The 22,965-nt window shown below is 42.3% G+C and overlaps 1 protein-coding gene across 4 annotated transcripts in view; it reads right to left on the reverse strand.

Moving 5' to 3' along the window:
* Positions 1–22,025, reverse strand: part of LOC133554344 (protein bicaudal D homolog 2-like) — a 120,779-nt gene extending 98,754 nt beyond the window's left edge. For all 4 annotated transcript variants that reach the window (XR_009807098.1, XR_009807097.1, XR_009807096.1 and 1 more), the window contains exon 1: positions 21,512–22,025. Coding sequence is in view for 1 of the 4 variants with exons in the window: in XM_061902955.1 (XP_061758939.1) it covers positions 21,512–21,751 (240 nt within the window). In the remaining 3 variants the exon portion in view is untranslated. The remainder of the gene's footprint in view (positions 1–21,511) is intronic.
* Between the last annotated feature and the right edge of the window lie 940 nt (positions 22,026–22,965).

Genomic DNA, 22,965 nt, shown 5'->3' on the forward strand with positions numbered 1-22,965 from the left:
TCGGGGTCAACATTCTTCGATTTTCACTCGGACAACAATATTGAGGACGTGCCGTGATGGCTTTACTTTTAGCGCCCTCTACATTATGTCCCGTTTCACAAAATAAAGAAGACAATGTGAGCCACAACCATTCTCGCGAATATCCGCGGGTGGTCACCCAAATAACAAGAATAAGGGCGTGCTATGAAACCATTGCCTTTGACGTCTTCTACAACATGTACAGACAGCTTGCCAGTCCAGTAACATGATTGTTGTATGTGGCTTCCGCAGATACACGTACACAACTGCAAGGCATACTGGGTGATACAGAGTACACTAAAGGTTGTGATATAAACAAGTGTAACACTCTTACTAATATGCACCAAACTGTGAATCCACACCAAACAGGAATGACAAACACATTTCGGGAGAACATCCTCACGGTAACACAACATAAACGCAACACAACAAATACCCAGAATCCTTTGCATCCATGACTATTCCTGACCCCACGCCCCCAACCCCGCCCACCTCAAACGACGCACGGAGAGGGAGGGGTCGGTGCTAGCGGGGTGTAGGGCTGGGCGATATATCGATATACGATATATATTGCGGGTTTGTCTCTGTGCGATATAGAAAATGACTATATCGTAATATTCGAGTAGACGTTCTCACGCAGCTGCAGGCATTACACTCTCCTAGCTCTTTCCTGTGTCTCCTCACAGACAAGCAGGCGCACATTCATACGTCACTTACTGTCACGTCACACGTATACGCCCTCGCCCAGCGGAGGGGTAGCGGCGTGGCTAACGTTAGCTGTAATGCTAGCGGGTTGTTGCGAAGAAAGAAGGTGCGCATCTCGTAACAAAAGAAGGAAGGATTCCTTCCCAAGAGAAACAGCACGGGGCCCATCGTTTGGCGGTGGTTGGGCTTCAAGCGGGAATTTGTCAAATAGACAACTTTAATTTGTCATGTGTGGGGCACAAGCGTTGCTACCAAAAGTAGCATTACTGCTAATATGTAGCATCATTTGAAAAGTCACCTGCTAATAACTTTAATAAATACAGTTTTGGTAAATTGACTTAGTTGTGATTGAAGGTTTAAAAGTAGCATATGTTAGTGCAGTATGAACAAGAATGTTTTAATGTAGACACGTAGGATCATCATACTGCTGTGATTATGTGCATCAACTGTTCATTCAAGGCTAAGGCAAAATATCGTAATATATATCGTATATCGCGATATGGCCTGAAAATATTGCGGTATTAAAAAAGGGCAATATCGCCCAGCCCTAGCGGGGTGTATAATATAGTCAGGAATAGTCATGGATGCAAATGATTCTGGGTATTTATTGTGTTGCGTTTATGTTGTGTTGCTGTGAGGATCCATCCATCCATCCATCTTCTTCCGCTTATCCGAGGTCGGGTCGCGGGGGCAACAGCCTAAGCAGGGAAACCCAGACTTCCCTCGCCCCAGCCACTTCGTCTAGCTCTTCCCGGGGGATCCCGAGGCGTTCCCAGGCCGGCCGGGAGACATAGTCTTTCCAATGTGTCCTGGGTCTTCCCCGTGGCCTCCTACCGGTTGGACGTGCCCTAAACACCTCCCTAGGGAGGCGTTCGGGTGGCATCCTGACCAGATGCCCAAACCACCTCATCTGGCTCCTCTCGATGTGAAGGAGCAGCGGCTTTACTTTGAGTTCCTCCCGGATGGCAGAGCTTCTCACCCTATCACTAAGGGAGAGCCCCGCCACCCGGCGGAGGAAACTCATTTCGGCCGCTTGTACCCGTGATCTTATCCTTTCGGTCATGACCCAAAGCTCATGACCATAGGTGAGGATGGGAACGTAGATCGACCGGTAAATTGAGAGCTTTGCCTTCCGGCTCAGCTCCTTCTTCACCACAACGGATCGGTACAACGTCCGCATTACTGAAGACGCCGCACCGATCCGCCTGTCAATCTCACGATCCACTCTTCCCTCACTCGTGAACAAGACTCCTAGGTACTTGAACTCCTCCACTTGGGGCAGGGTCTCCTCCCCAACCCGGAGATGGCATCCCACCCTTTTCCGGGCGAGAACCATGGACTCGGACTTGGAGGTGCTGATGTTGTGAGGATGTTCTCCCGAAATGTGTTTGTCATTCTTGTTTGGTGTGGATTCACAGTGTGGCGCATATTAGTAAGAGTGTTAAACTTGTTTATATCACAACCTTGAGTGTACTCTGTATCACCCAGTATGCCTTTCAATCTTCTACGTGTATCTGCGGAAGCCACATACAACATGTTGCTGGACTGGCAAGCAGTTTGTACATGTTGTAGATGGCTTCATAGCACGCCCTTATTCTTGTTGTCTTTGACACCATCAGCAGATATTCGCAATAATGGTTGCGGCTCCCATTGTCTTCTTTATTTTTTGAAACGGGTCGAAATGGCTCTTTGGGTGGCAAAAGGTTGCCGACCCCTGATTTAGTGGGTCCAGCACCAATCAGACAAGTGATCCAAACATCAGTTACGACCATGAATGTACGTATCACCAGGACTTATAAGAGTTAGAAATCATCCAATTTAACGGTCCTGTAAATAACGGAAACACATACAAATGGGCGTGGACTTCCTCCATGTTGTTATCGGAGGTGACTTCACTGCCAAACATCACGTGCTCACTTCCTGTGATCCATCTGAAGATATCCGGCATGACGTGAGCCATAGCTCCGAAGAAACATTGTGCATAAACAGGATGAGCAGATCCTATTTCATAGACGGTGCCTGACAAGAACATTGCTTTGTCTAGCTATTATCTTCTTCCTGTCACGGTCATGTGCGCTACAAACATATTTCTCTCTTCCCCCCAGACTCCCACTTCTGATTTCTTCCTGGCTTGTTGTTTTATATGGAGAACTGGAGCCCTAATCTGTCAGGATGCTGCGTTTAAAAGGGTCCTTCGGATTAACTCGGACGTTGATTAGCGCTGAAACTGAATTAAATCAAGGGTCCCACTGACAACATCGATATTGTCAATTGTCACTATTTGACCTTGCAGACTGTGCTGATTAAAGCTAAGATTCTTCCAGTGGATGATGATGGCTCATGAGAACATGTGCTCTGCCCACATAGCAGAATGATTCCTCTGTTTGTATAAGACAAAGTTACGACTAAGCATGGCCCAAATTGAACATGTCAGCAGTTAATAAGCGTAAACAAACCAACTCAACTAGGATTGTACAATATACAGGTACTAATAAAGTAACGAATTACAAACCCCGTTTCCATATGAGTTGGGAAATTGTGTTAGATGTAAATATAAACGGAATACAATGATTTGCAAATCCTTTTCAACCCATATTCAATTGAATGCACTACAAAGACAACATATTTGATGTTCAAACTCATAAACTTAATTTTTTTTTTGCCAATACTAATTCGTCTGCACCTGTGCTTTTAGTGATTCGTCCTCGTCGAGGGGCGGACGTTGAGGCACACCTGCTCGCAATTAGCACACCGGTATTTAGGCTCGTCACTGTCAGCTTGGCCTCGCCGGTTATTGTCTCCAGTACTTCTGTCGTGCATGCACCTGCTTCACTAGACCTGGTATTATTTTCGCTCCTTTGTCCTGAATTGCCTAGTCCCCCTGAAGTAAAAAGGATAACGTTTGTTGGACTCTTGCCCTGCTCAGTGTGCCCTGGCCCTTTCTCCTGCCGACCGCTGAGGAACCTTTTTTTTGTCCAGATTTCATGGTGTGCGTTTCTGCCCCATCACCCTTAGTTAAAACATATTTGTATAATTAAATTTTTTCATTTTTTGTGTCTCTGCATCCTGGGATCACCCCCACTTTACCAAGACCTTAACAAAAACACTAACAAAAATATGCTTAGTGAGAAGAAGTATCTTATCAGACAGAAAATAGGAAAATATCACCCTTATTTTAGATATGTAATCTTACTTAGATTTCAGTCTTTGCAGTGTAACTGGCTACTATTAAGTGCTCTACAACTACAACTGGTTGGCAAACAAAGCAAAAGTGATGTTTTGCTGCAAAAAATAACGTTTAAAAATGCTGATTTCCGCAGCTATTTCACATGCTTGAATAACCGATTAATCAAGATCGAATAAATCAAATTAATTATGAATCGTTGCGTCCCTAAAATGTTGCATGTTTTGACAGACTTTTGATGACGTCATGGCCTGCTTTTAGACTTCACAAGTCTGTGATAATTGGATCACACGAGACTGACTTGTGCAAAGATAATGTGGAAATGTCTTTACCGTGTCTCAAAATAATTTATATTTAAGTCTGACGACTTATATAATCAGTCATACTTCCATTTGTTTGTAGACAACTGAGAAGATGTGGGAAAAATAGTAATGGATCGCTTAGTATGCGTACAATGATTTGTGCAACCAACACACCCAGCGTGTACAGTCTTTCACTAATGTTTCCTGGACAAATGAAGCCTCTGTTTGAACTGTCGGCGGGTGCTGCTGGTATTTTATTTATCAGCATTAAAAACAAAAGCTCTTAAAATCATTAAGGATTAGCAGCGGGCTCTTTTAGCTAACGTGGGCACAATGATTCCCTCATTACTTTGCTATAACATATGGTCGCGAGGCCTGGGCCGATAACACATCATGCTGGGCGATATACCGACCTACAAATTATTGCTGATAATCGATATTGTTGTCAACATTATTTTGAAACCAAATGAACTACGGTTGTAATGATAATATGTGTTAATAATAATGCAAGAGTACCAGTTCAAATACAACAAATGTGTATTTTTGGTTTAGTTTACCATTGTACAAACCCTGTTTCCATATGAGTTGGGAAATTGTGTTAAATGTAAATATAAACGGAATACAATGATTTGCAAATCATTTTCAACCCATATTCATTTGAATATGCTACAAAGACAACATATTTGATGTTCAAACTCATAAACTAATTAACTTAGAATTTCATGGCTGCAACACGTGCCAAAGTAGTTGGGAAAGGGCATGTTCACCACTGTGTTACATCACTTTTTCTTTTAACAACACTCAATAAACGTTTGGGAACTGAGAAAACTAATTGTTGAAGCTTTGAAAGTAGAATTCTTTCCCATTCTTGTTTTATGTAGAGCTTCAGACGTTCTGCTGTCGTATTTTTACGCTTCATAACGTCGAGTGGGTCTAAAATAATATTGTGAAAGTCCAGTCCATAGTGGATCTAACATAATAGTGAGAGTCCAGTCCATGGAACAAGGGAATGGGTCAAATGCAGATCGGTCATTTCACCACACCTTGTGTGTGTGTGACTATCAGTGGTACTTTAACTTTAACTTATACTTTATATTTGTGCAGACAACCCTTTCTGTATGTGAATTGTTTATTTTCTCTTAGTTGTTTGGACACTAATGTTTCTACAAGTTTTGCTTGGGCTAGGAAGTTCCTTCATGGGGGAAAAACATTAATGGCTCTTGTTTACATGTTAGCATTTAAGCTAGCTTGCAAGCGAACGTTAGTCGGTCCGTCATTTCATCAATGTGTGTGTGGAGAGGCGGAGCAGGCTGTCCGACAGCGAGGCAGGGCACACCGTAGCCCAGCCAAAGATGGCGGCGGGGACGGCGAGCGAGCAGCGAGGCGGGGCGTGCCGGGAGCGACGCCGCAATCAAGATCAGGTACGTGGATCAAGCAGCTGGGGAAAATCGAGTAATCCTCTCGCGCTGTATAGAGGGGCGACAGCCGTGAACGTCAGGGAGATAGGCGGAGAGACTAGAACGAGCCAGAGGGAAGCTGACGCGGAGAAATGGAGACTGAGAGCGTGAGAGAGGCGACGACACCCGAAGCAGAAAGGCAAGCGGAAGAGCGAGCGGCAGACGGAGCAGCTGAAAAGCAGTCTTTATTGAAAAATAAAGAAGTCTGACCGTGCCCGCTGCTATGTCCTTCCTCGACGGTCCTTGGAACCCGCACGACGGCTTGAGAAGTCGATCACAGTTTTTCGATCGTCATCATTTTTGATCTGGCTTCTATTAATTCTTCGGCAAATGGACTTTCCGGATATCGGCCCAGGTCTAATGGTTGCCTACTTACGAGTAGTACTGATTAATAATCCTGCAGCTATACTGGGTACAAGGTCAGCTGAATAGACTAGATTTGGTATCTGACTAGACTTTGGAATACGAAAAAAAGGTTGGTATCTGGAGTAGCGGTCCATGCCAATGGAGGCTGCTGACACCGGGTGGGTCTGGCAGATGCCCAGTCCCCAGTAAACCCCGCATAGTGGTGGGGATTCATCCTCTTATGCCCCGAGGGGAAGGGATTTGGTTCTTTATTTAGTGCCATTTAGAAAAGATTACCCCTAAACTGCAGACTTCTGGTCCAGAATGGATAAAAGGGATGATCAGGAAACCCCAAACAATACTGAAAGTGTTAGCAAGTCCAAGGTCTGTAGATTGAAAGCCATGAGAATCAGTGAGAGTGATTGTTAGCAACGATCTTTAAGAAAGAAACTTATCAGCCGCACCACTTTGACTCGACATTTACGACTCTTCTTTTCGTCTGAGTCCTATTATCTCCTGAGGTCGCTTCAGAGAGACCCTGGTCCCAGCAGACACCATTGTTCGAGAACACGCTTGACCAAAGTGAACGACCCATTCAAATGTTGGCTCAATGCGTCATAAACTGTTCTGCTGGCATGTAACTCTCCTGGTCTGTGACACCCAGGACCCGGTAACCCCGGAGGGCTCAGAGAAACAAAGGGCCAGAGGGCTGATCCTAAACATTTACTGAGCTGAACAACATTTAGGGCCCTGATGGTCCAGTTCGGTTCACACAGCTGCCGCCACCCTGACAAGAAGGACAAGCAGGACCAACCGGTTATAGCGTTCCAAAGACTAAGAAGTAGACGTTCTCATCTCCTTAACGACAACCCTGTTTTAATGACCTATTAAATGATGGTTTCTCTGGTGATGTTCTATGTTTTAGTTGAGGGATTAGGCATTTTTCCACAGCAGGAACTTTATCAGGAACTTCCCCACTTATTAAGGGAAATAAAAGTCCCCTCTGTGTTTCAACAAAAAAACTACCCGGGTAGATTTAGTCCTTCAGGAACCTTTCAGAGTTCTTGCCAGCTCGGTGGGACTTTTGGAAGGTTCCCGGAACTGTGCTGTCGAATGCTGATTGGTTGAAAACAGTTTTTAAACCGCCATTGCGAAGTATGTAAGGACGACTTATTTCTTGTGTATTTCTATCACAACATAAAGAAGGATAAAGAAGAACAAAAGGAACTTTCGACTTGCCGGAACTTTAGTGTGGCATCTTTGTGCTGAAAAACGCTGGAACTCTCTTGGAGTGTTTTTACTCAGCCGTAGTCTTTCAACTATATGCAGTTTATTCTTGTTTATTATTATTTTTTACAAGCTCCATACGCGAAGCTTTAAGAAGTGGGCGGACTATTTCAAACGTATTTATGGAGGACGAAGCGACCACCTCAGCTGTTTACCGCTCTGAGTTTTCGTCGGATAAATGTGGAATAAAGCAGTACACCAGTGGAACAAGGGTAAAAAACATAAAATATTAACTATTTACTTTATTACATGTTGTAAAAGTAGTCTGTGACACTCCATTTGTGTAGTTATTAGCCTCAACCCCAGTGAACTGAATGCTAATGCTAACAAGCTAACGCTATAGCCGATGCGTTTGTGTTGTCAGCGTGAGATAAACACTGACATTTAATACTGATATATTGTTATTTACAGATAAACACTGACATTTATTATTGATATATTGTTATTTACAGATAAATACTGACATTTATTATTGATATATTGTTATTTAAATCAATGTTAATTTTTTTTATTGTAAAGAATAATAAATACATTTTAATTTAATTCTTCATTTTAGCTTCTGTTTTTTTGACGAAGAATATTTGTGAAATATTTCTTCAAACTTATTATGATTGAAATAAAAAAAATATTCTGGCAAATCTAGAAAATCTGTACAATCAAATTTAAATCTTATTTCAAAGTCTTTTGAATTTCTTTCAAAATTTTTGTTCTGGAAAATGTAGAAGTAATAATGATTTGTCTTTGTTAGAAATATAGCTTGGTCCAATTTGTTATATAGTTTAACAAAGTGCAGATTGGAATTTAACCTATTCAAAACATGTCATCAAAATTCAAAAATGAATCTTAATCAGGAAAAATTAGTAATGATGTTCCATAAATTATTTTTTAAATTTTTTTTAAAAGATTTGAATGAGCTACTTTTTCTCTTCATTTTTTTGGTTGAATTTTGAATTTTAAAGAGTCGAAATTGAAGATAAACGATGTTTCAAAATACATTTTAATTTTTTTCGTGTTTTCTCCTCTTTTAAACCGTTCAATTAAGTGTTTTTTTCATCATTTATTCTCTACAAAAAACCTTCTGTAAAAGAAAAAAAATGGAGGTGTTTAGGGCACGTCCAACCGGAAGGAGGCCACGGGGGAGACCCAGGACACGTTGGGAAGACTACGTCTCCCGGCTGGCCTGGGAACGCCTCGGGATCCCCCGGGAAGAGCTAGACGAAGTGGCTGGGGAGAGGGAAGTCTGGGTTTCCCTGCTTAGGCTGTTGCCCCCGCGACCCGACCTCGGATAAGCGGAAGATGATGGATGGATGGATGGATGGAATGACAGACAGAAATACCCATTGTTTTTATATACATATATAGATTTATTTATTAAAGGTAAATTGAGCAAATTGGCTATTTCTGGCAATTTATGTAGGTGTGTATCAAACTGGTAGCCCTTCGCGTTAATCAGTACCCAAAAAGTAGTTCTTGGTTTCAAAAAGGTTGGTGACCCCTGTTCTAGACAGAGAAGCGACATACTGGCCTCTGCACAGGAGCTTGGGACTGAAAAGGTGTGACACATGTCACCCGTGACCGGCTTAGGATAAGAAAATGGACAACAGCTGAGGCAACACACGCCGTACTTACACGCCGCAGGGTAGTTTAATGTCATTACAGCGTTCGCCTGACTGCAGCAGCACAACACGAACAACTTCATTAGCGACCCAGCATGCGGGTTATCTCAAGACGGTGATATCGAACTACAAGTAGGATAGGATAGGTCTTTATTATCATTGCACAACTACAACGAAACTTTGTTTTCAGCACAAATTTGTTCAAGATTAGACTAACAAACAGTGTACAGGGTTACAGAACAAGAACGCTGATGGGTCGCCTGGATGGGAAAAAGGTAAACACTGGGGAAGGATGAGTAAAAAAATACAATCTAGACTGGGCTCCTAAGGGGGCCCAGTCTGGAGTGGGAAAAAACCTCCATAGCAAAGCACATATACATATTACAACATACATCTCGAGATATCTAGCAACAGAGGGAAGGTAGTTCAAGGTGATGGTGGTAGGCCGCAGCTCTTCAGGCGCTGACCATCCATTCATCACCCCTACGGGATTTGCGTCGAGGGCGTTGGGTTGGGGGGGGTGGGGGGGGGGGGGGGTGTATGTGTGGCGTAAATTTTTTTGTGGCTGTGTGTGTGTGTAAGCCCGCAGTGTGTCTCTGTTCCGCGGCCTTGATGTATTATGCAGTCGCTAGTCCAAAGTCAACAACAACAGGTGTACGTATATCTGTGAGAGACAAGAAGGGAGTTTGTGTCACATGTACGCGGCCACCTCTTGGATGCACACGACCAGTCAGGCAGGAGTGCAGGTAAGAACTTGACTTTAATGTATAAGAATAAAAAGAACACTGACAAAAAAGGGAAAAAACAAAGCGCGTGCCTACGCACGGGAAGCTAAAGCTAAAACTTAGCAGGAGACGAAAGTACAAACAAACGACGTGCCGAGCGCACGCGAAGCTAAGGCGGAACTTAGCACAAAAGGATCTATAAGACAGGATACTAACCGTGACTTGTTGCGTAAAGCAAACAATGGACCAAGGACGAACTAAGGAATAACGCAGGCTTATATACTCAAACAAGAAGTAGAACACAGGTGCGCCTGACGCCAGAGCAGGTGAACAAATGACGAAACCATGGAAACGAGACAAAACAGGAAGTGCACAAAAACAGGGATCAGCCGAGTCTAGAACTAAACATGATCAGAACATATAAACGCCGAAACAATAAACGATCCGCATAGCGGATCGTGACAGTTTGTTGTGTCTTCATTGCAGTGACCTTCAGGAGAGTCTCGAAGCCAGGGAAACAATCCAATCAAACAGTATGTCGGATACTTCCTGTACTTTACCAGATTTTTTTGCCACCGTTGGCCTACCAGTGGAGAAATCTGCAGTTAGGCTTTTGTTGACTTTGTTATTTCTAATACTCACTAATAAATCTGGGAAACTCATCTCAACAGGAGGAAATGAACACCATTGGTTACACTGGGATGCAAACAATGGAAGGAGCAATAAAGCATAATAATTACCAGCTGGCTGATAAAGATGGGAAATATACGTATTGAAATATAGTTCTTTCCTCTAACTGGTGCACACATCTCATTTGTAAGAAGCACATTTCCAATTTATATTACCAGGAGACTATTTAGTGTTCTGTCTGCCAGTGAGAAGATCAGTAACGGCACCAATTGTAAGTTATGTGCTGTTACTAAGCAACACCACGGTACATAATTCCACCAATGCTCAGCCTGGGGAGTAAAATAAATGTGTGGGCTGAAATATAAGCGTCCCATCCTACAGGAAACAAGAACCAGCATGTCAGAGGTTTCTTTTTGACTAAAATCAATGATGGGTTGCCAGGAATCTTTGACAACAATATCAGTGTTTTATAATGGTCGATATCGATTATTATTGATATTTTTTATGAGCTATGGAAAATAAGGAGAGAAATATATTATACTGGAAATGCAGGAAGGAATATGTAAGAAATGCTTCATAAAGTGTTAGAAAATAGTACAAAGTGTGAGGGTTTAGGGCGAGGAAAAAAACGTCTGTGTAACATTAATTTGCCCAGCTATTCTTATTTAACTATGGAAATAAATGTTTGTTTTGCAGTAATTGTTTAAATATTATTAATATATCGGCCGATATCAATAATTATTGACATTTTTTATGACCTACGGAAAATAATGAGTAGGATAAAAATATGTTTTATTTCAAATGTAATTTCCTGTGATTATAATCCCTCAACTATCAAGGCAGAAAGGAAATGTCAACACAAGCATGGAAAACACTAAAACAATGTCAACAAAAAATTAAAATCACATTGAACACTTAACAATAAGCTGTTAAAAATGAAGGAATATGTAAGAAATGCTTCATAAAGTGTAAGAAAATAGTGCAAAGTGTGAGGGTTTAGTGCGAGGAAATAACGGCTGTGTAACATTAATTTGCCCAGTTATTCTTATTTAACTATGGAAAGAAATTTTAGTTTTGCAGTAATTGTTTAAATATTATTAATATATCGGTCGATATCAATAATTATTGACATATTTTATGACCTACGGAAAATAATGAGTAGGATAAAAATATGTTTTATTTAAAATGTAATTTCCTGTGATTATAATCCCTCAGGTATCAAGGCAGAAAGGAAATGTCAACACAAGCTTGGAAAACAATCCAAACAATGTCAACAAAATATTAAAATCACATTGAAAACTTAACAATAAGCTGTTAAAAATGAAGGAATATGTAAGAAATGCTTCATAAAGTGTAAGAAAATAGTGCAAAGTGTGAGGGTTTAGTGCGAGGAAATAACGGCTGTGTAACATTAATTTGCCCAGTTATTCTTATTTAACTATGGAAAAATTTTTTAGTTTTGCAGTAATTGTTTAAATATTATTAATATATCGGTCGATATCAATAATTATTGACATTTTTTATGACCTACGGAAAATAATGAGTAGGATAAAAATATGTTTTATTTAAAATGTAATTTCCTGTGATTATAATCCCTCAGCTATCAAGGCAGAAAGGAAATGTCAACACGAGCTTGGAAAACAATCCAAACAATGTCAACAAAATATTAAAATCACATTGAAAACTTAACAATAAGCTGTTAAAAATGAAGGAATATGTAAGAAATGCTTCATAAAGTGTTAGAAAATAGTACAAAGTGTGAGGGTTTAGGGCGAGGAAAAAAATGTCTGTGTAACAATAATTTGCCCAGTTATTCTTATTTTACTACAGAATTTTTTTGTTTTGTTTTGCTGTAATTGTTTAAATATTATTAATATGTCGGTCGATATCAATAATTATTGATAAGGAGCAGGAGAAAAATATATTTTATTTAAAATGTAATTTCCTGTGATTATAATCCCTCAGCTATCAAGGCAGAAAGGAAATGCCAACACAAGCATGCAAAACACTCCAAACAATGTCAACAAAATATTAGAATCACATTGAACACTTAACAAAAAGCTCTTAAAATTAAGGAATATGTAAGAAATAGGTCATAAAGGGTAAGAAAATAGTGCAAAGTGTGAAAATGAAAACATAGAGAAACCAGAGAAGAACCATTTTTCTGCAGGTTTAGTGGCAGGAAGTTACAGCTGTGCTCTAAAGGGTGAGCTAGAGTGGTGTGGTATTAGCGCTCTTGCCTTGCATCATTTACAGACCACGTTGGTCCGACTACGTTCCTTTTGAAAACATTCCTCTTGTATCCGTAATTTCTTCATTTTGACTTTTTCTTCTCACTCCATGCAAAAAATTAAGCAAACCTGACAGTTGATACCGTCACCTGATTGGCTGTTAGGGTGTCACTCCCCACTGATTAGTGATCCCTTCCAGCCTTACGAGTGCTTTTGTGCATGCAACCAACCTTGCTTTTATACTTTTCTTCCCACCAAGAAAACAATTTACGAACGTTTTATCGAATGCATTTTTTATTGATAAATACCCGTCCATCACGGTTTATAATGATGCCCAACCCTGCTCCTGACAATACAGTAAATCAATGAAAAGGTTTCCCGTGAAATTCACGCATGCTATCAAGTGAGAAGAATGCGGAATTCCATGTCCTGAATCTCCCGGACATTCTATTGCAGTCTGTTGAGGATGTAAACGCAACAATCAGTTTGAATACCAAACAAAAAACAATACTAACGTTATGGTAATAATAGCCATCTTTCAAAGATCCAACACTCGGGAAAACAACAAGAACGCGATTTGGGAAACACACAAGGAAAGATTCCATTTTAGTTCAACGTTGTGACAGCAGATCATGCTGTGTTTGCTCAAGTCTGTCTCTGATAGTTTAGCAGACAATACAGAGAACGCCAAGTAGACAGCAGAGGATTGTGTTTGCATTCGGTAGGAGATAACATCCCTTTTGTCTTTTAGACTGATGCTGGCCTTGGGGGTGGGAGATGACTGAGGAAGTGGAGGAGATAAAGGAGCATAGCTCTAGTCTTCAAGGATAAACATCCAATTATATGCAACCAGCAAGAACCTTTGCTTCAGTGAAGAACAGGGGAGTAACGGTAGGTGTTTTTGTATTGTACCGTTTCGGTATGGGGGTTTTGGTTCGGTTCGGAGGTGTACCGAACGAGTTTCCACACGCACGTATTAAGTTATGTAAACAATGCACACCGAGGCACAACACACGGCATGCTAGCAGCGACGGGGCTACGATAGACTAACCATACCTCCTCTTTTCAGCGGATATGTCCTCTTTTGCGGGGCTGTCCGGGTGGAGTTTCTTAAATGCCTCAAATGTCCGGCATTTTAAGTTAGGGTTGCGTGTATTTTCAATGTACGTTCTGGGTTAAGAAGGGGTTGAAAACAAAAAAAAATTGTGCACGCAGCAGCATTCGTGAGGGAGGGGCAGAGAGAGAGAGAGCGAGAGAGTTATGATAGACGCATGCGTCGCCAGGGTCTGCTTTTTATCGATTGATTTATCAGATTTAAATTTTTTATTATCTATAGCAGGGGTGTCAAAAGTGTGCCCCGGAGGCCATTTTTGAGGGCCACAGCAAATGTTTTAAAGGCCCACGGCACATTCAAAAAATACTATCAAAATAAACAAAAACATCAACAAAAGTTAAATAAAAAAGCTTAAAGTTGCAATGTTGACTAATAAAACAAAGCTGTTTTTTTTCTTTCAAACTGTCATTGCTCAAAACATAATATTGAATCAAAATCAATGTTATTAGGAATTATTAACCTATCCAAGGTTCCCATTACTTCACATCAAAGAAATATATTTTTGGTGGAAGCTTTTGCAAAGTTGGTAAATAAATAACCAAAAAATGTATATTTGGTTGTTTTCTTACTGTACCGAAAAAGAACCGAACCGTGACCTCTAAACCGAGGTACGTACCAAACCAAAATTGTTGTGTACCGTTACACCCCTGGTGAAGAAGCAACGTTTGACTTTATAGTCCGTCATGATAAAACGTCGTCTACCAAAACAAGTCCTTAAAAATAGCATCTATTCTAAAACTCGTCTTCATTGGTAGCATGTGATGACCATTACCATCAAGGGACTGGTGGTCTTTTACCAGCTTGACATTTTTGCAAAACTACGGCCTGTCTGCCGGATAAACACTTTGGGGGGGTGGTCGCCCCAAGATGAAGAAGGAAAAAAGATGTTGCTCTTCAGAACAGAACAGAAACGAGTAGATTTCTTTACAGTCTAACCGTCTGTGAGTAGTAGGAATGCCAACCTAACCGTTTGGTGGACTTCACATTGTGAGTCTTGTTGCAATTCTGTCCTTGAATAAAATAGTGAACATACGAGACAACTTAGTATTAAGTAAACAAACAACGGTGTCATGTCTTTGTGATCATGTTCTGTCTATCAATCAATCAATCAATGTTTACTTATATAGCCCTAAATCACTAGTGTCTCAAAGGGCTGCACAAACCACTACGACATCCTCGGTAGGCCCACATAAGGGCAAGGAAAACTCACACCCAGTGGGACGTCGGTGACAATGATGACTATGAGAACCTTGGAGAGGAGGAAAGCAATGGATGTCGAGCGGGTCTAACATGATACTGTGAAAGTTCAATCCATAATGGATCCAACACAGTCGCAAGAGTCCAGTCCAAAGCGGATCCAACACAGCAGCGAGAGTCCCGTTCACAGCTGAGCCAGCAGGAAAACATCCCAAGCGGAGGCGGATCAGCAGCGCAGAGATGTCCCCAGCCAATTCACAGGCAAGCAGTACATGGCCACCGGATCGGACCGGACCCCCTCCACAAGGGAGAGTGGGACATAGGAGAAAAAGAAAAGAAACGGCAGATCAACTGGTCTAAAAACGGAGTCTATTTAAAGGCTAGAGTATACAAATGAGTTTTAAGGTGAGACTTAAATGCTTCTACTGAGGTGGCATCTCAAACTTTTACCGGGAGGGCATTCCAGAGTACTGGAGCCCGAAATGAAAACGCTCTATAGCCCGCAGACTTTTTTTGGGCTTTGGGAATCACTAATAAGCCGGAGTCCTTTGAACGCAGATTTCTTGCCGGGACATATGGTACAATACAATCGGCAAGATAGGATGGAGCTAGACCGTGTAGTATTTTATACGCAAGTAGTAAAACCTTAAAGTCACATCTTAAGTGCACAGGAAGCCAGTGCAGGTGAGCCAGTACAGGCGTAATGTGATCAAACTTTCTTGTTCTTGTCAAAAGTCTAGCAGCCGCATTTTGTACCAACTGTAATCTTTTAATGCCAGACATGGGGAGACCCGAAAATAATACGTTACAGTAATCGAGACGAGACGTAACAAACGCATGGATAATGATCTCAGCGTCTTTAGTGGACAGAATGGAGCGGCTTTTAGCGATATTACGGAGATGAAAGAAGGCCGTTTTAGTAACGCTTTTAATGTGTGCCTCAAAGGAGAGAGTTGGTTCAAAGATAACACCCAGATTCTTTACCGTGTCGCCTTGTTTAATTGTTTGGTTGTCAAATGTTAGAGTTGTATCATTAAATAGAGGTCGGTGTCTAGCAGGACCGATGATCAGCATTTCCGTTTTTTTGGCGTTGAGTTGCAAAAAGTTAGCGGACATCCATTGTTTAATTTCATTAAGACACGCCTCCAGCTGACTACAATCCGGTCTAGTTATGTTCCGTTTTGTTTTTGACTCCATTAGTTCCGGTTTTTGCACACCCTGGTTTGTTTTAGTTTCCACGACAACCATTAGTTTCACCTGGCTCATTTGTTTGGACTCACGCACCTGTCAATAATCACAGCACCATTTAAGCCTGCAGTGGCCAGGCAGTCAACCCGGCGACGTCACCTTCTATGCACCCTTGATACCTGATTGCTCACTTCTTGCCATAGATTCGTGCTTTTCACGTCACAGAAAGTGTTTTCGTTTTTGTTGTGCCAGTTTTTTGTTTTCAGAGCCAAGTTTTGTACCTCCACTGAGAGCGCCTTTTGTTTATACTCTTTGCTTTTTGTAACATTTTTGAGTCGGGATTAAAGATGTCATTAGCTTCACGCCGTGTCCGGTCCAGTCGATTTGCACCACGGGAAAACAAACCACACCATAGTCCTCGTCATGACAAACGGCTCCTAATTTAGCTGCTGGCATATGCGGTAACATATTGTGTCACTTATCATTTTATTTTATTTTCTAAATAAAGGGCAGCACAAAAAATGTCATTATTGGCTTTAATTATAACAATCTTGCGGTACATGAAACATATTTTTCTCATTGCAAGTTTGTCCTTCAATAAAATAATAAACATACTCGACTTAGTAGTAAGTAAACTTAATTAGTCTGCTTAATTATACAGTAACATATTGTGTCATTTATCATTCTTTTATTTTGTCAACATTATGAGGGACAAACTGTAAAAATAGATGTTTTTATCTATTTGTTCATTTACTGATAGTGCAAATGTTGTCTGTCTATCTGCGTTGGCCCTGCAATGAGGTGGCGACTTGTCCAGGGTGTACGCCGCCTTCCGCCCGAATGCAGCTGAGACAGGCTCTAGCACCCCCCGCGACCCCAAAAAGGGACAAGCGGTAGGAAATTAACATGTTCTAGCTACACTTCTGTTAAAATGTAATAATCACTTACTATTCTGTTTGGATGCTTTTACATTAGTTTTGGATGATACCACAAAATTTAGATATCGATCCGATACCATGTCGTTACCCGATCACACATCATATTCAAAGTCCTCGTGTGTCCAGGGACATATTTCCTGAGTTTATAAACCATCATATGAATTTTTAAAAAAGGAAAAAAAATTAGTGGTGATAAAAAATATTGCCATAACAAAAGTAGCATCGACTAGATACGCTCTTGTACTTGAAGCAGGGTTTCCCACACATTAATTTATTTGTGGCGGCCTGCCACGAAAAAATTACGGCCTCCACAAATAAAAAATAAAAAACAAATTGAGAAAAAAAACGTTTTTATTTTTTCGGCTTTTGACTCGCTCGACCGCTCATAAAAGCAATGGGACTCTGTCTGTGAATGGAGGTTGTAGTTACATATTATATAAATATGTAAATATTATATAAATGTGTATATCAATATGTACATAAAGTGTTTTAATTATATTCCAACTCCGCGTTCTTCTTGGTCATCGCCGCCGCTGACAAGCCCCCCCCCACCCCCCCGCCGCCCGACCACACCACCACAAGTAGATGCCTGACCTGTGGGAAACGTATCATTACAGTGGATGTCAGGTGTGGCATTTGTTTACATTGTGACGCCGGTGTGCTATTGTATCCTCCTAAGGTAAGAAACGTACTTTATTTGTCGCCATTGTCATTTAGAAGTAGCAAACACTGCCGACGTCGGATGGATGTTAGCTGCTAGCTAGCTAGCCATGTCTTAAAGCACCTCTCCCTGAGGGCGTTTCAGTGTTATAGCTTCACCTTTATCGTCAGTTTTTAGGCCAAAATGCATCAATCCTCTCATTTCTGTCTGCACACCTTGTCTGCTTGTAGGTACTCAGTGTGTGCGCGCTGTCGAATATGCTCCTCTGCTTGTAAAACCAGCAATGTCATGACGTGACGATGCGCGTAACAAAAAAAATAAAAATAATTGGGAACCGGTACTTTTTGACACACACACAGAAGGGAATGCAAGGCATACTTGGTCAACAGCCATACAGGTCACACTGAGGGTGGCCGTATGAACAACTTTAACACTGTTACAAATTTGCGCCACACTGTGAACCCACACCAAACAAGACTGACCAACACATTTTGGGAGAACATCCGCACCGTAACACAACAGAACAAATACCCAGAACCCCTTGCAGCACTAACTCTTCCGGGACGCTACAATATACACCCCCGCCACCCCTAACTAATCAAAGGTTAGAGCTTTTAAGAGCCATCTTAAAGAGTTTTGTTTTGTAAGTTGAAGAACCACAGCTGATAAATAGTAATGATGGATCATTGGGATTCTAAAAACAACAACAACAACAACAACAACAACTAACACTGTGTCATAAAGCCGTAATAAGACCCGCATGGTTCATCTTGTGAACTGTTCCAGACCAAGTCGGTAGTTTTGGTCAACAAAGCAGGACGTGAGCAACCACAAGCACATCTGAGTCAGGGCAGGAATGTTTTCCATGACGAGTCTATCACATTTTAAAGCAACATTTCCCTGTGAATAAAGTGCGACACAAAAGTATAACGGCACAGAGTGGTAGAGGAGTCGGAGCCGGTCTGAAACAGACACCTCCTTTATGGTTCTCTCTCACTGAACTCCAGCTGCTACATTCTTGCCATTCCCAAAGGATTGCAACAACTTTGGCTGCCTTGCTCGGTTACTCATCGCCTCGCAACTGAGCGGGAACTTTTCAAAATTCAAACCTGCTTCCCGCCTCCAGCGACACAAACTGCCCGTTCTTGTTGGAGGAACAACAAGACCGATGATAAATACAAACATTTTGAATGTGATTGCAATAACATGTCTGAAATATGGTGCTGACAACACAGGAAGGTAGTTGACAACACAGGTGTGAGCCTTTGGAGATTTACGGCGACATGATGACAAGTAGATGTATGAATTAGTGAAGGTGGGAATACAAAAAGGAGCAAAGAGGAGCAAAAGGGGAGCAATGGAAGTGCAAACAAGAGCAAAAAGAAGGAAAGAGGAGTAATATATTGCAAAGGGTAGATAAGAGGAGCACTGGAAGTGCAAAGAGGAGCAAAAAGGGAGCAATGGAAGTGCAAAAAGGAGCAAAGAGGGCGTAAAGAGGAGCAAAAAGGGAGCAATGGAAGTGCAAAAAAGAGAGTAAAGAAGCAAAGAGGAGCAATATCGTACAAAGGGGAAATAAGAGGGGCAAAGAGTGCATAAAGGGCATTAAGGGGGAGCAATGGAAGGGCAAGGAGGAGGAAAGAGGGCGTAAAGAGGAGCAAAGGAAGTGTAATAAAAGAGCAGAAAGAAGCAACGAGGAGCAAAAAGGACCAATAGAAGTGCAAAAAAGAGCAAAAAGAAGCAAAGAGGTGCAATATAGTGCAAAGGGGGGATAAGAGGAGCAAAAGGGAGAAAAGTGGCGCAAAGAGGATCAAAGAGTGCGAAAAGGGGAGCAAAGGGGGAGCAATGGAAGCGCAAAGAAGAGCAAAGAGGGCGTAAAAAGGACCAAGAAGGGAGCAATGGAAGTGGAATAAGAGAGAAAAAAGAAGCAAACAGGAGCAAATAGGAGCCAAAAAGAGCATTGGAAGTGCAAAAAAGAGCAAAAAGAAAGCAAAGAGGAGCAATATAGTGCAAATGGGAGATAAGAGGCGCAAAGAGGGCGTAAAGAGGATCAAAGCATGTGTAAAAGGGAGCAAAAGGGGAGCAATGGAAGTGCAAAGAGGGTGTAAAGAGGAGCAAAAAAATGAGAAATGGAAGTGCAAAAAAAGACCAAAAAGAAGCAAAGAGGAGCAAAAAGGAGCAGTGGACGTGCAAAAAAGAGCCAAAAGAAGCAAAGAGGAGCAATATAGTGCAAAGGGGATATAAGAGGAGCAAAGGGGATCAAAGAGTGTGTAAAGAGGAGCAATAGGGGAGCAATAGGGGAGCAATGAAAGTGCAAAAAGGAGCAAAGAGGGCGTAAAGAGGAGCAAAAGGAGAGCAATGGGAGTGCGATACAACAGCAAAATGGAGCAAAGAGGAGCAAAAAGGAGCAGTGGAAGTGCAAAAAAGAGCAAAAAGAAAGCAAAGAGGAGCAATATAGTGCAGAGGGGAGGTAAGATGAGCAAAGGGGAGCAAAGAGGAGCAAAGGGGATCAAAGAGTGCGTAAAGGGGAGCAAAAGGGTAGCAATGGAAGTGCAAAGAGGCGCAAAGAGGGCGTAAAGGTGAGCAAAAATGGAGCGATGGAAGTGCAAAATAGAGCAAAAACAAGCAACAAGGAGGAACGGTGGTGCAAAGGGGAGCAATGGAAGTGCAAAAAAGTGCAAGAATAAGCAAAGGTGTGTAAAGGGGAGATAAGAGGCACATAGGGAGGCAAAAAGAAGCAAAGGGAAGCAAAAAGGGAACAATGGAAGTGCAAAAAAGAGCAAACAGAAGCAAAGAGGAGCAAGGAGAAGGAACATTGGTGCAAAAGGGGAGAGAAGAGGAGCAAAAAGGGAGCAACGGAAGTGCAAAAAAAGAGCAAAAAGAAGCAAAGAGGAGCAAGTAGGAGGAACAGTGGTGCAAAGGGGGAGAGAAGAGGAGCAAAAAGGTAGGAATGGAAGTGCAAAATAGTGCAAAGGGGAGCAAAGGTAGTGCAATGAGGGGCAAAGAGGAGCAATTGGGAGCAAAAGGGAAGTGCAAAAAGGAGCAAGTAGGAGCAAAGAGAAGGCAGTTTTTTGCAAAGGGGAGAGAAGAGGAGCAAAGAGGAGCAAAAAGGGAGCAATGGAAGTTCAAAATAGAGCAACAAGAAGCAAAGAGGAGCAAAGAGGGGCAAAGCGGAGCAATTGGGAGCAACAGGGAAGTGCAAAAAGGAGTAAATAGGAGCAAAGAGAAGGCATTTTTTTGCAAAGGGGAGAGAAGAGGAGCAAAGAGAAGGCAGTTTTTTGCAAAGGGGAGAGAAGAGGAGCAAAGAGAAGGCAGTTTTTTGCAAAGGGGAGAGAAGAGGAGCAAAGAGGAGCAATTGGGAGCAACAGGGAAAGGCAAAAAGGAGTAAATAGGAGCAAAGATAAGGCAATTTTTTGCAAAGGGGAGAGAAGAGGAGCAAAGAGGAGCAAAAAGGTGGCAATGGAAGTGCAAAATAGAGCAAAAAGAAGCAAAGAGGAGCAAAGGTGGTGCAATGAGGGGTAAAGAGGAGCAATTGGGAGCAAAAGGGAAGTGCAAAAAAGAGCAAAGAGAAGGCAGTTTTTTGCAAAGGGGACAGAAGAGGAGCAAAAGGGGAGCAATGGAAGTGCAAAATAGAGCAACAAGAAGCAAAGAGGAGCAATTGGGAGCAAATAGGAGAAAAGAGGAGGCAGTTTAGTGCAAAGGGGAGAGAAGAGGAGCAAAGAGGAGCTAAAGGGGGGTTGGGTGAGGAGCAGCACATCTTCATCCTGACCTTGCAGCATGACATTAATTTCACGGGAGATGATGATATTTCAAATATATTTGTACTTAAAATCGTATCAATGACAAGCATGTAAATGATCTGTATTTACACCAACATATGAGGAAAATGAAGAAACGTCGGACTGAAATATCTCACCTCCTTGATCTGCTCCAGCTCCTGCCGGACAGCCTCATACTCCACCTCCAGCTCGTCGTACTGCTGCTTCAGCTGCTGCTTCTCCTCCAGCACCGCCAGTCCGTACTCGGCAGCCCGGATCTTCTCGTCCGTGGTCTGGCTCAGCTCCCGGGACAGCCGCTCGATCTCCACCCGCATCCGCTCCGGACCGGCCTGGAGCGCCAGGAACGGCTCCGGGTAGCAGTGCTCTTGCACGGACATGATGAGGAGGAGGAGGCGGGGGCGAAGCTGATGAGAACCGGGAAGGATGCGGCGATGTCAGCTTGGGAGCTCAAATCCGTCTGAATTTGAACTGCATGGTTGTTACGTTTGGCTTATTTTTTGGGGGGGCTGCCCTCGCGTCTTTGGTCATAAAGGCGGCGGCCTTGAAATTCCTGCGAGGACAGACGCTGTAACGTCTTAGAAATGCTTCATCGCTTCTCCTCCTCCGCCGGTTTGTGCGGTTGGGGATTGCTCCGTGTGGGCGTGGAGCAAGTGTGACGACAGCGGAAACGGATACACTACTTCGCATGTTTTCCTTCAAAATAAAACGCATAGGAACATAAAGGCGCTGTCACGCCAAATTTCTTCTCCATACACCCCCCTCACCCCCATTTACTTCCGGGGTCATGATTAATACAGATGTTTTGTTAACGCTATATTATAAAAATACAACGCTATATTAGAAAAATACAGATGTTTTGTTAACGCTATATTAAAAAAATATATAAAAAAAATTACAAACATAAGCTATGGAATGACGTGAGAGGAAATGTGAGGAAAAATTAGATAGATAGTACTTTATTTATTCCGTCAGGAGAGTTCCTTCAGGGAAATTAAAATTTTCAGCACAATCCCATTCAAGTTTAGACAAACATTACAGGGAGACAGAACAGGATCGCTGACGGGTCTGCCGGCTTCCAGCGCCCCTTACAAAAAAGATGAGATACAGGTAAACAAGGAGGGGGAATAGAAGATTAAAACAAAATTAAAAAAAATCGGTCTTAGCCTGGGCCCTGGAGAGGAGGTGCAGACTGAGGCCAAGGGGAAAAAACAACAACAACTCATAGCCATGGTACAGATCCCTCTTCCATGTGTGTAAGAGGGAAACATCAAACATCAAAGAACACAGAGGACATTAAAGACATTAAAGCAGCAGATACAACCAGACACTTCTACATACTAGCTATGAATAAAAAGTAAAATAAACATATACACTGTGGTGGCCTCTGGGGTGTTCCACGCCATCGTCCGCTGGGATGGAGGGAGCATGGCCAGAGACAGGAGCAGACCCAACAAAGCAACCAAGACAGCCGACTCCACTCTCGGCCAGTGTCTAGTCCGCATGGATGAGCGAGGATACGTCCAAGGTGACTGAGGTGTCCGACGCCTGCTCACCCAGCCAAGACACCGTGAAGCCTCTCCGTCCCAGCGCT

This window comes from Nerophis ophidion, linkage group LG06 (assembly GCF_033978795.1).
Source record: "Nerophis ophidion isolate RoL-2023_Sa linkage group LG06, RoL_Noph_v1.0, whole genome shotgun sequence".
NCBI classification, from domain to species: Eukaryota; Metazoa; Chordata; class Actinopteri; order Syngnathiformes; family Syngnathidae; genus Nerophis; species Nerophis ophidion.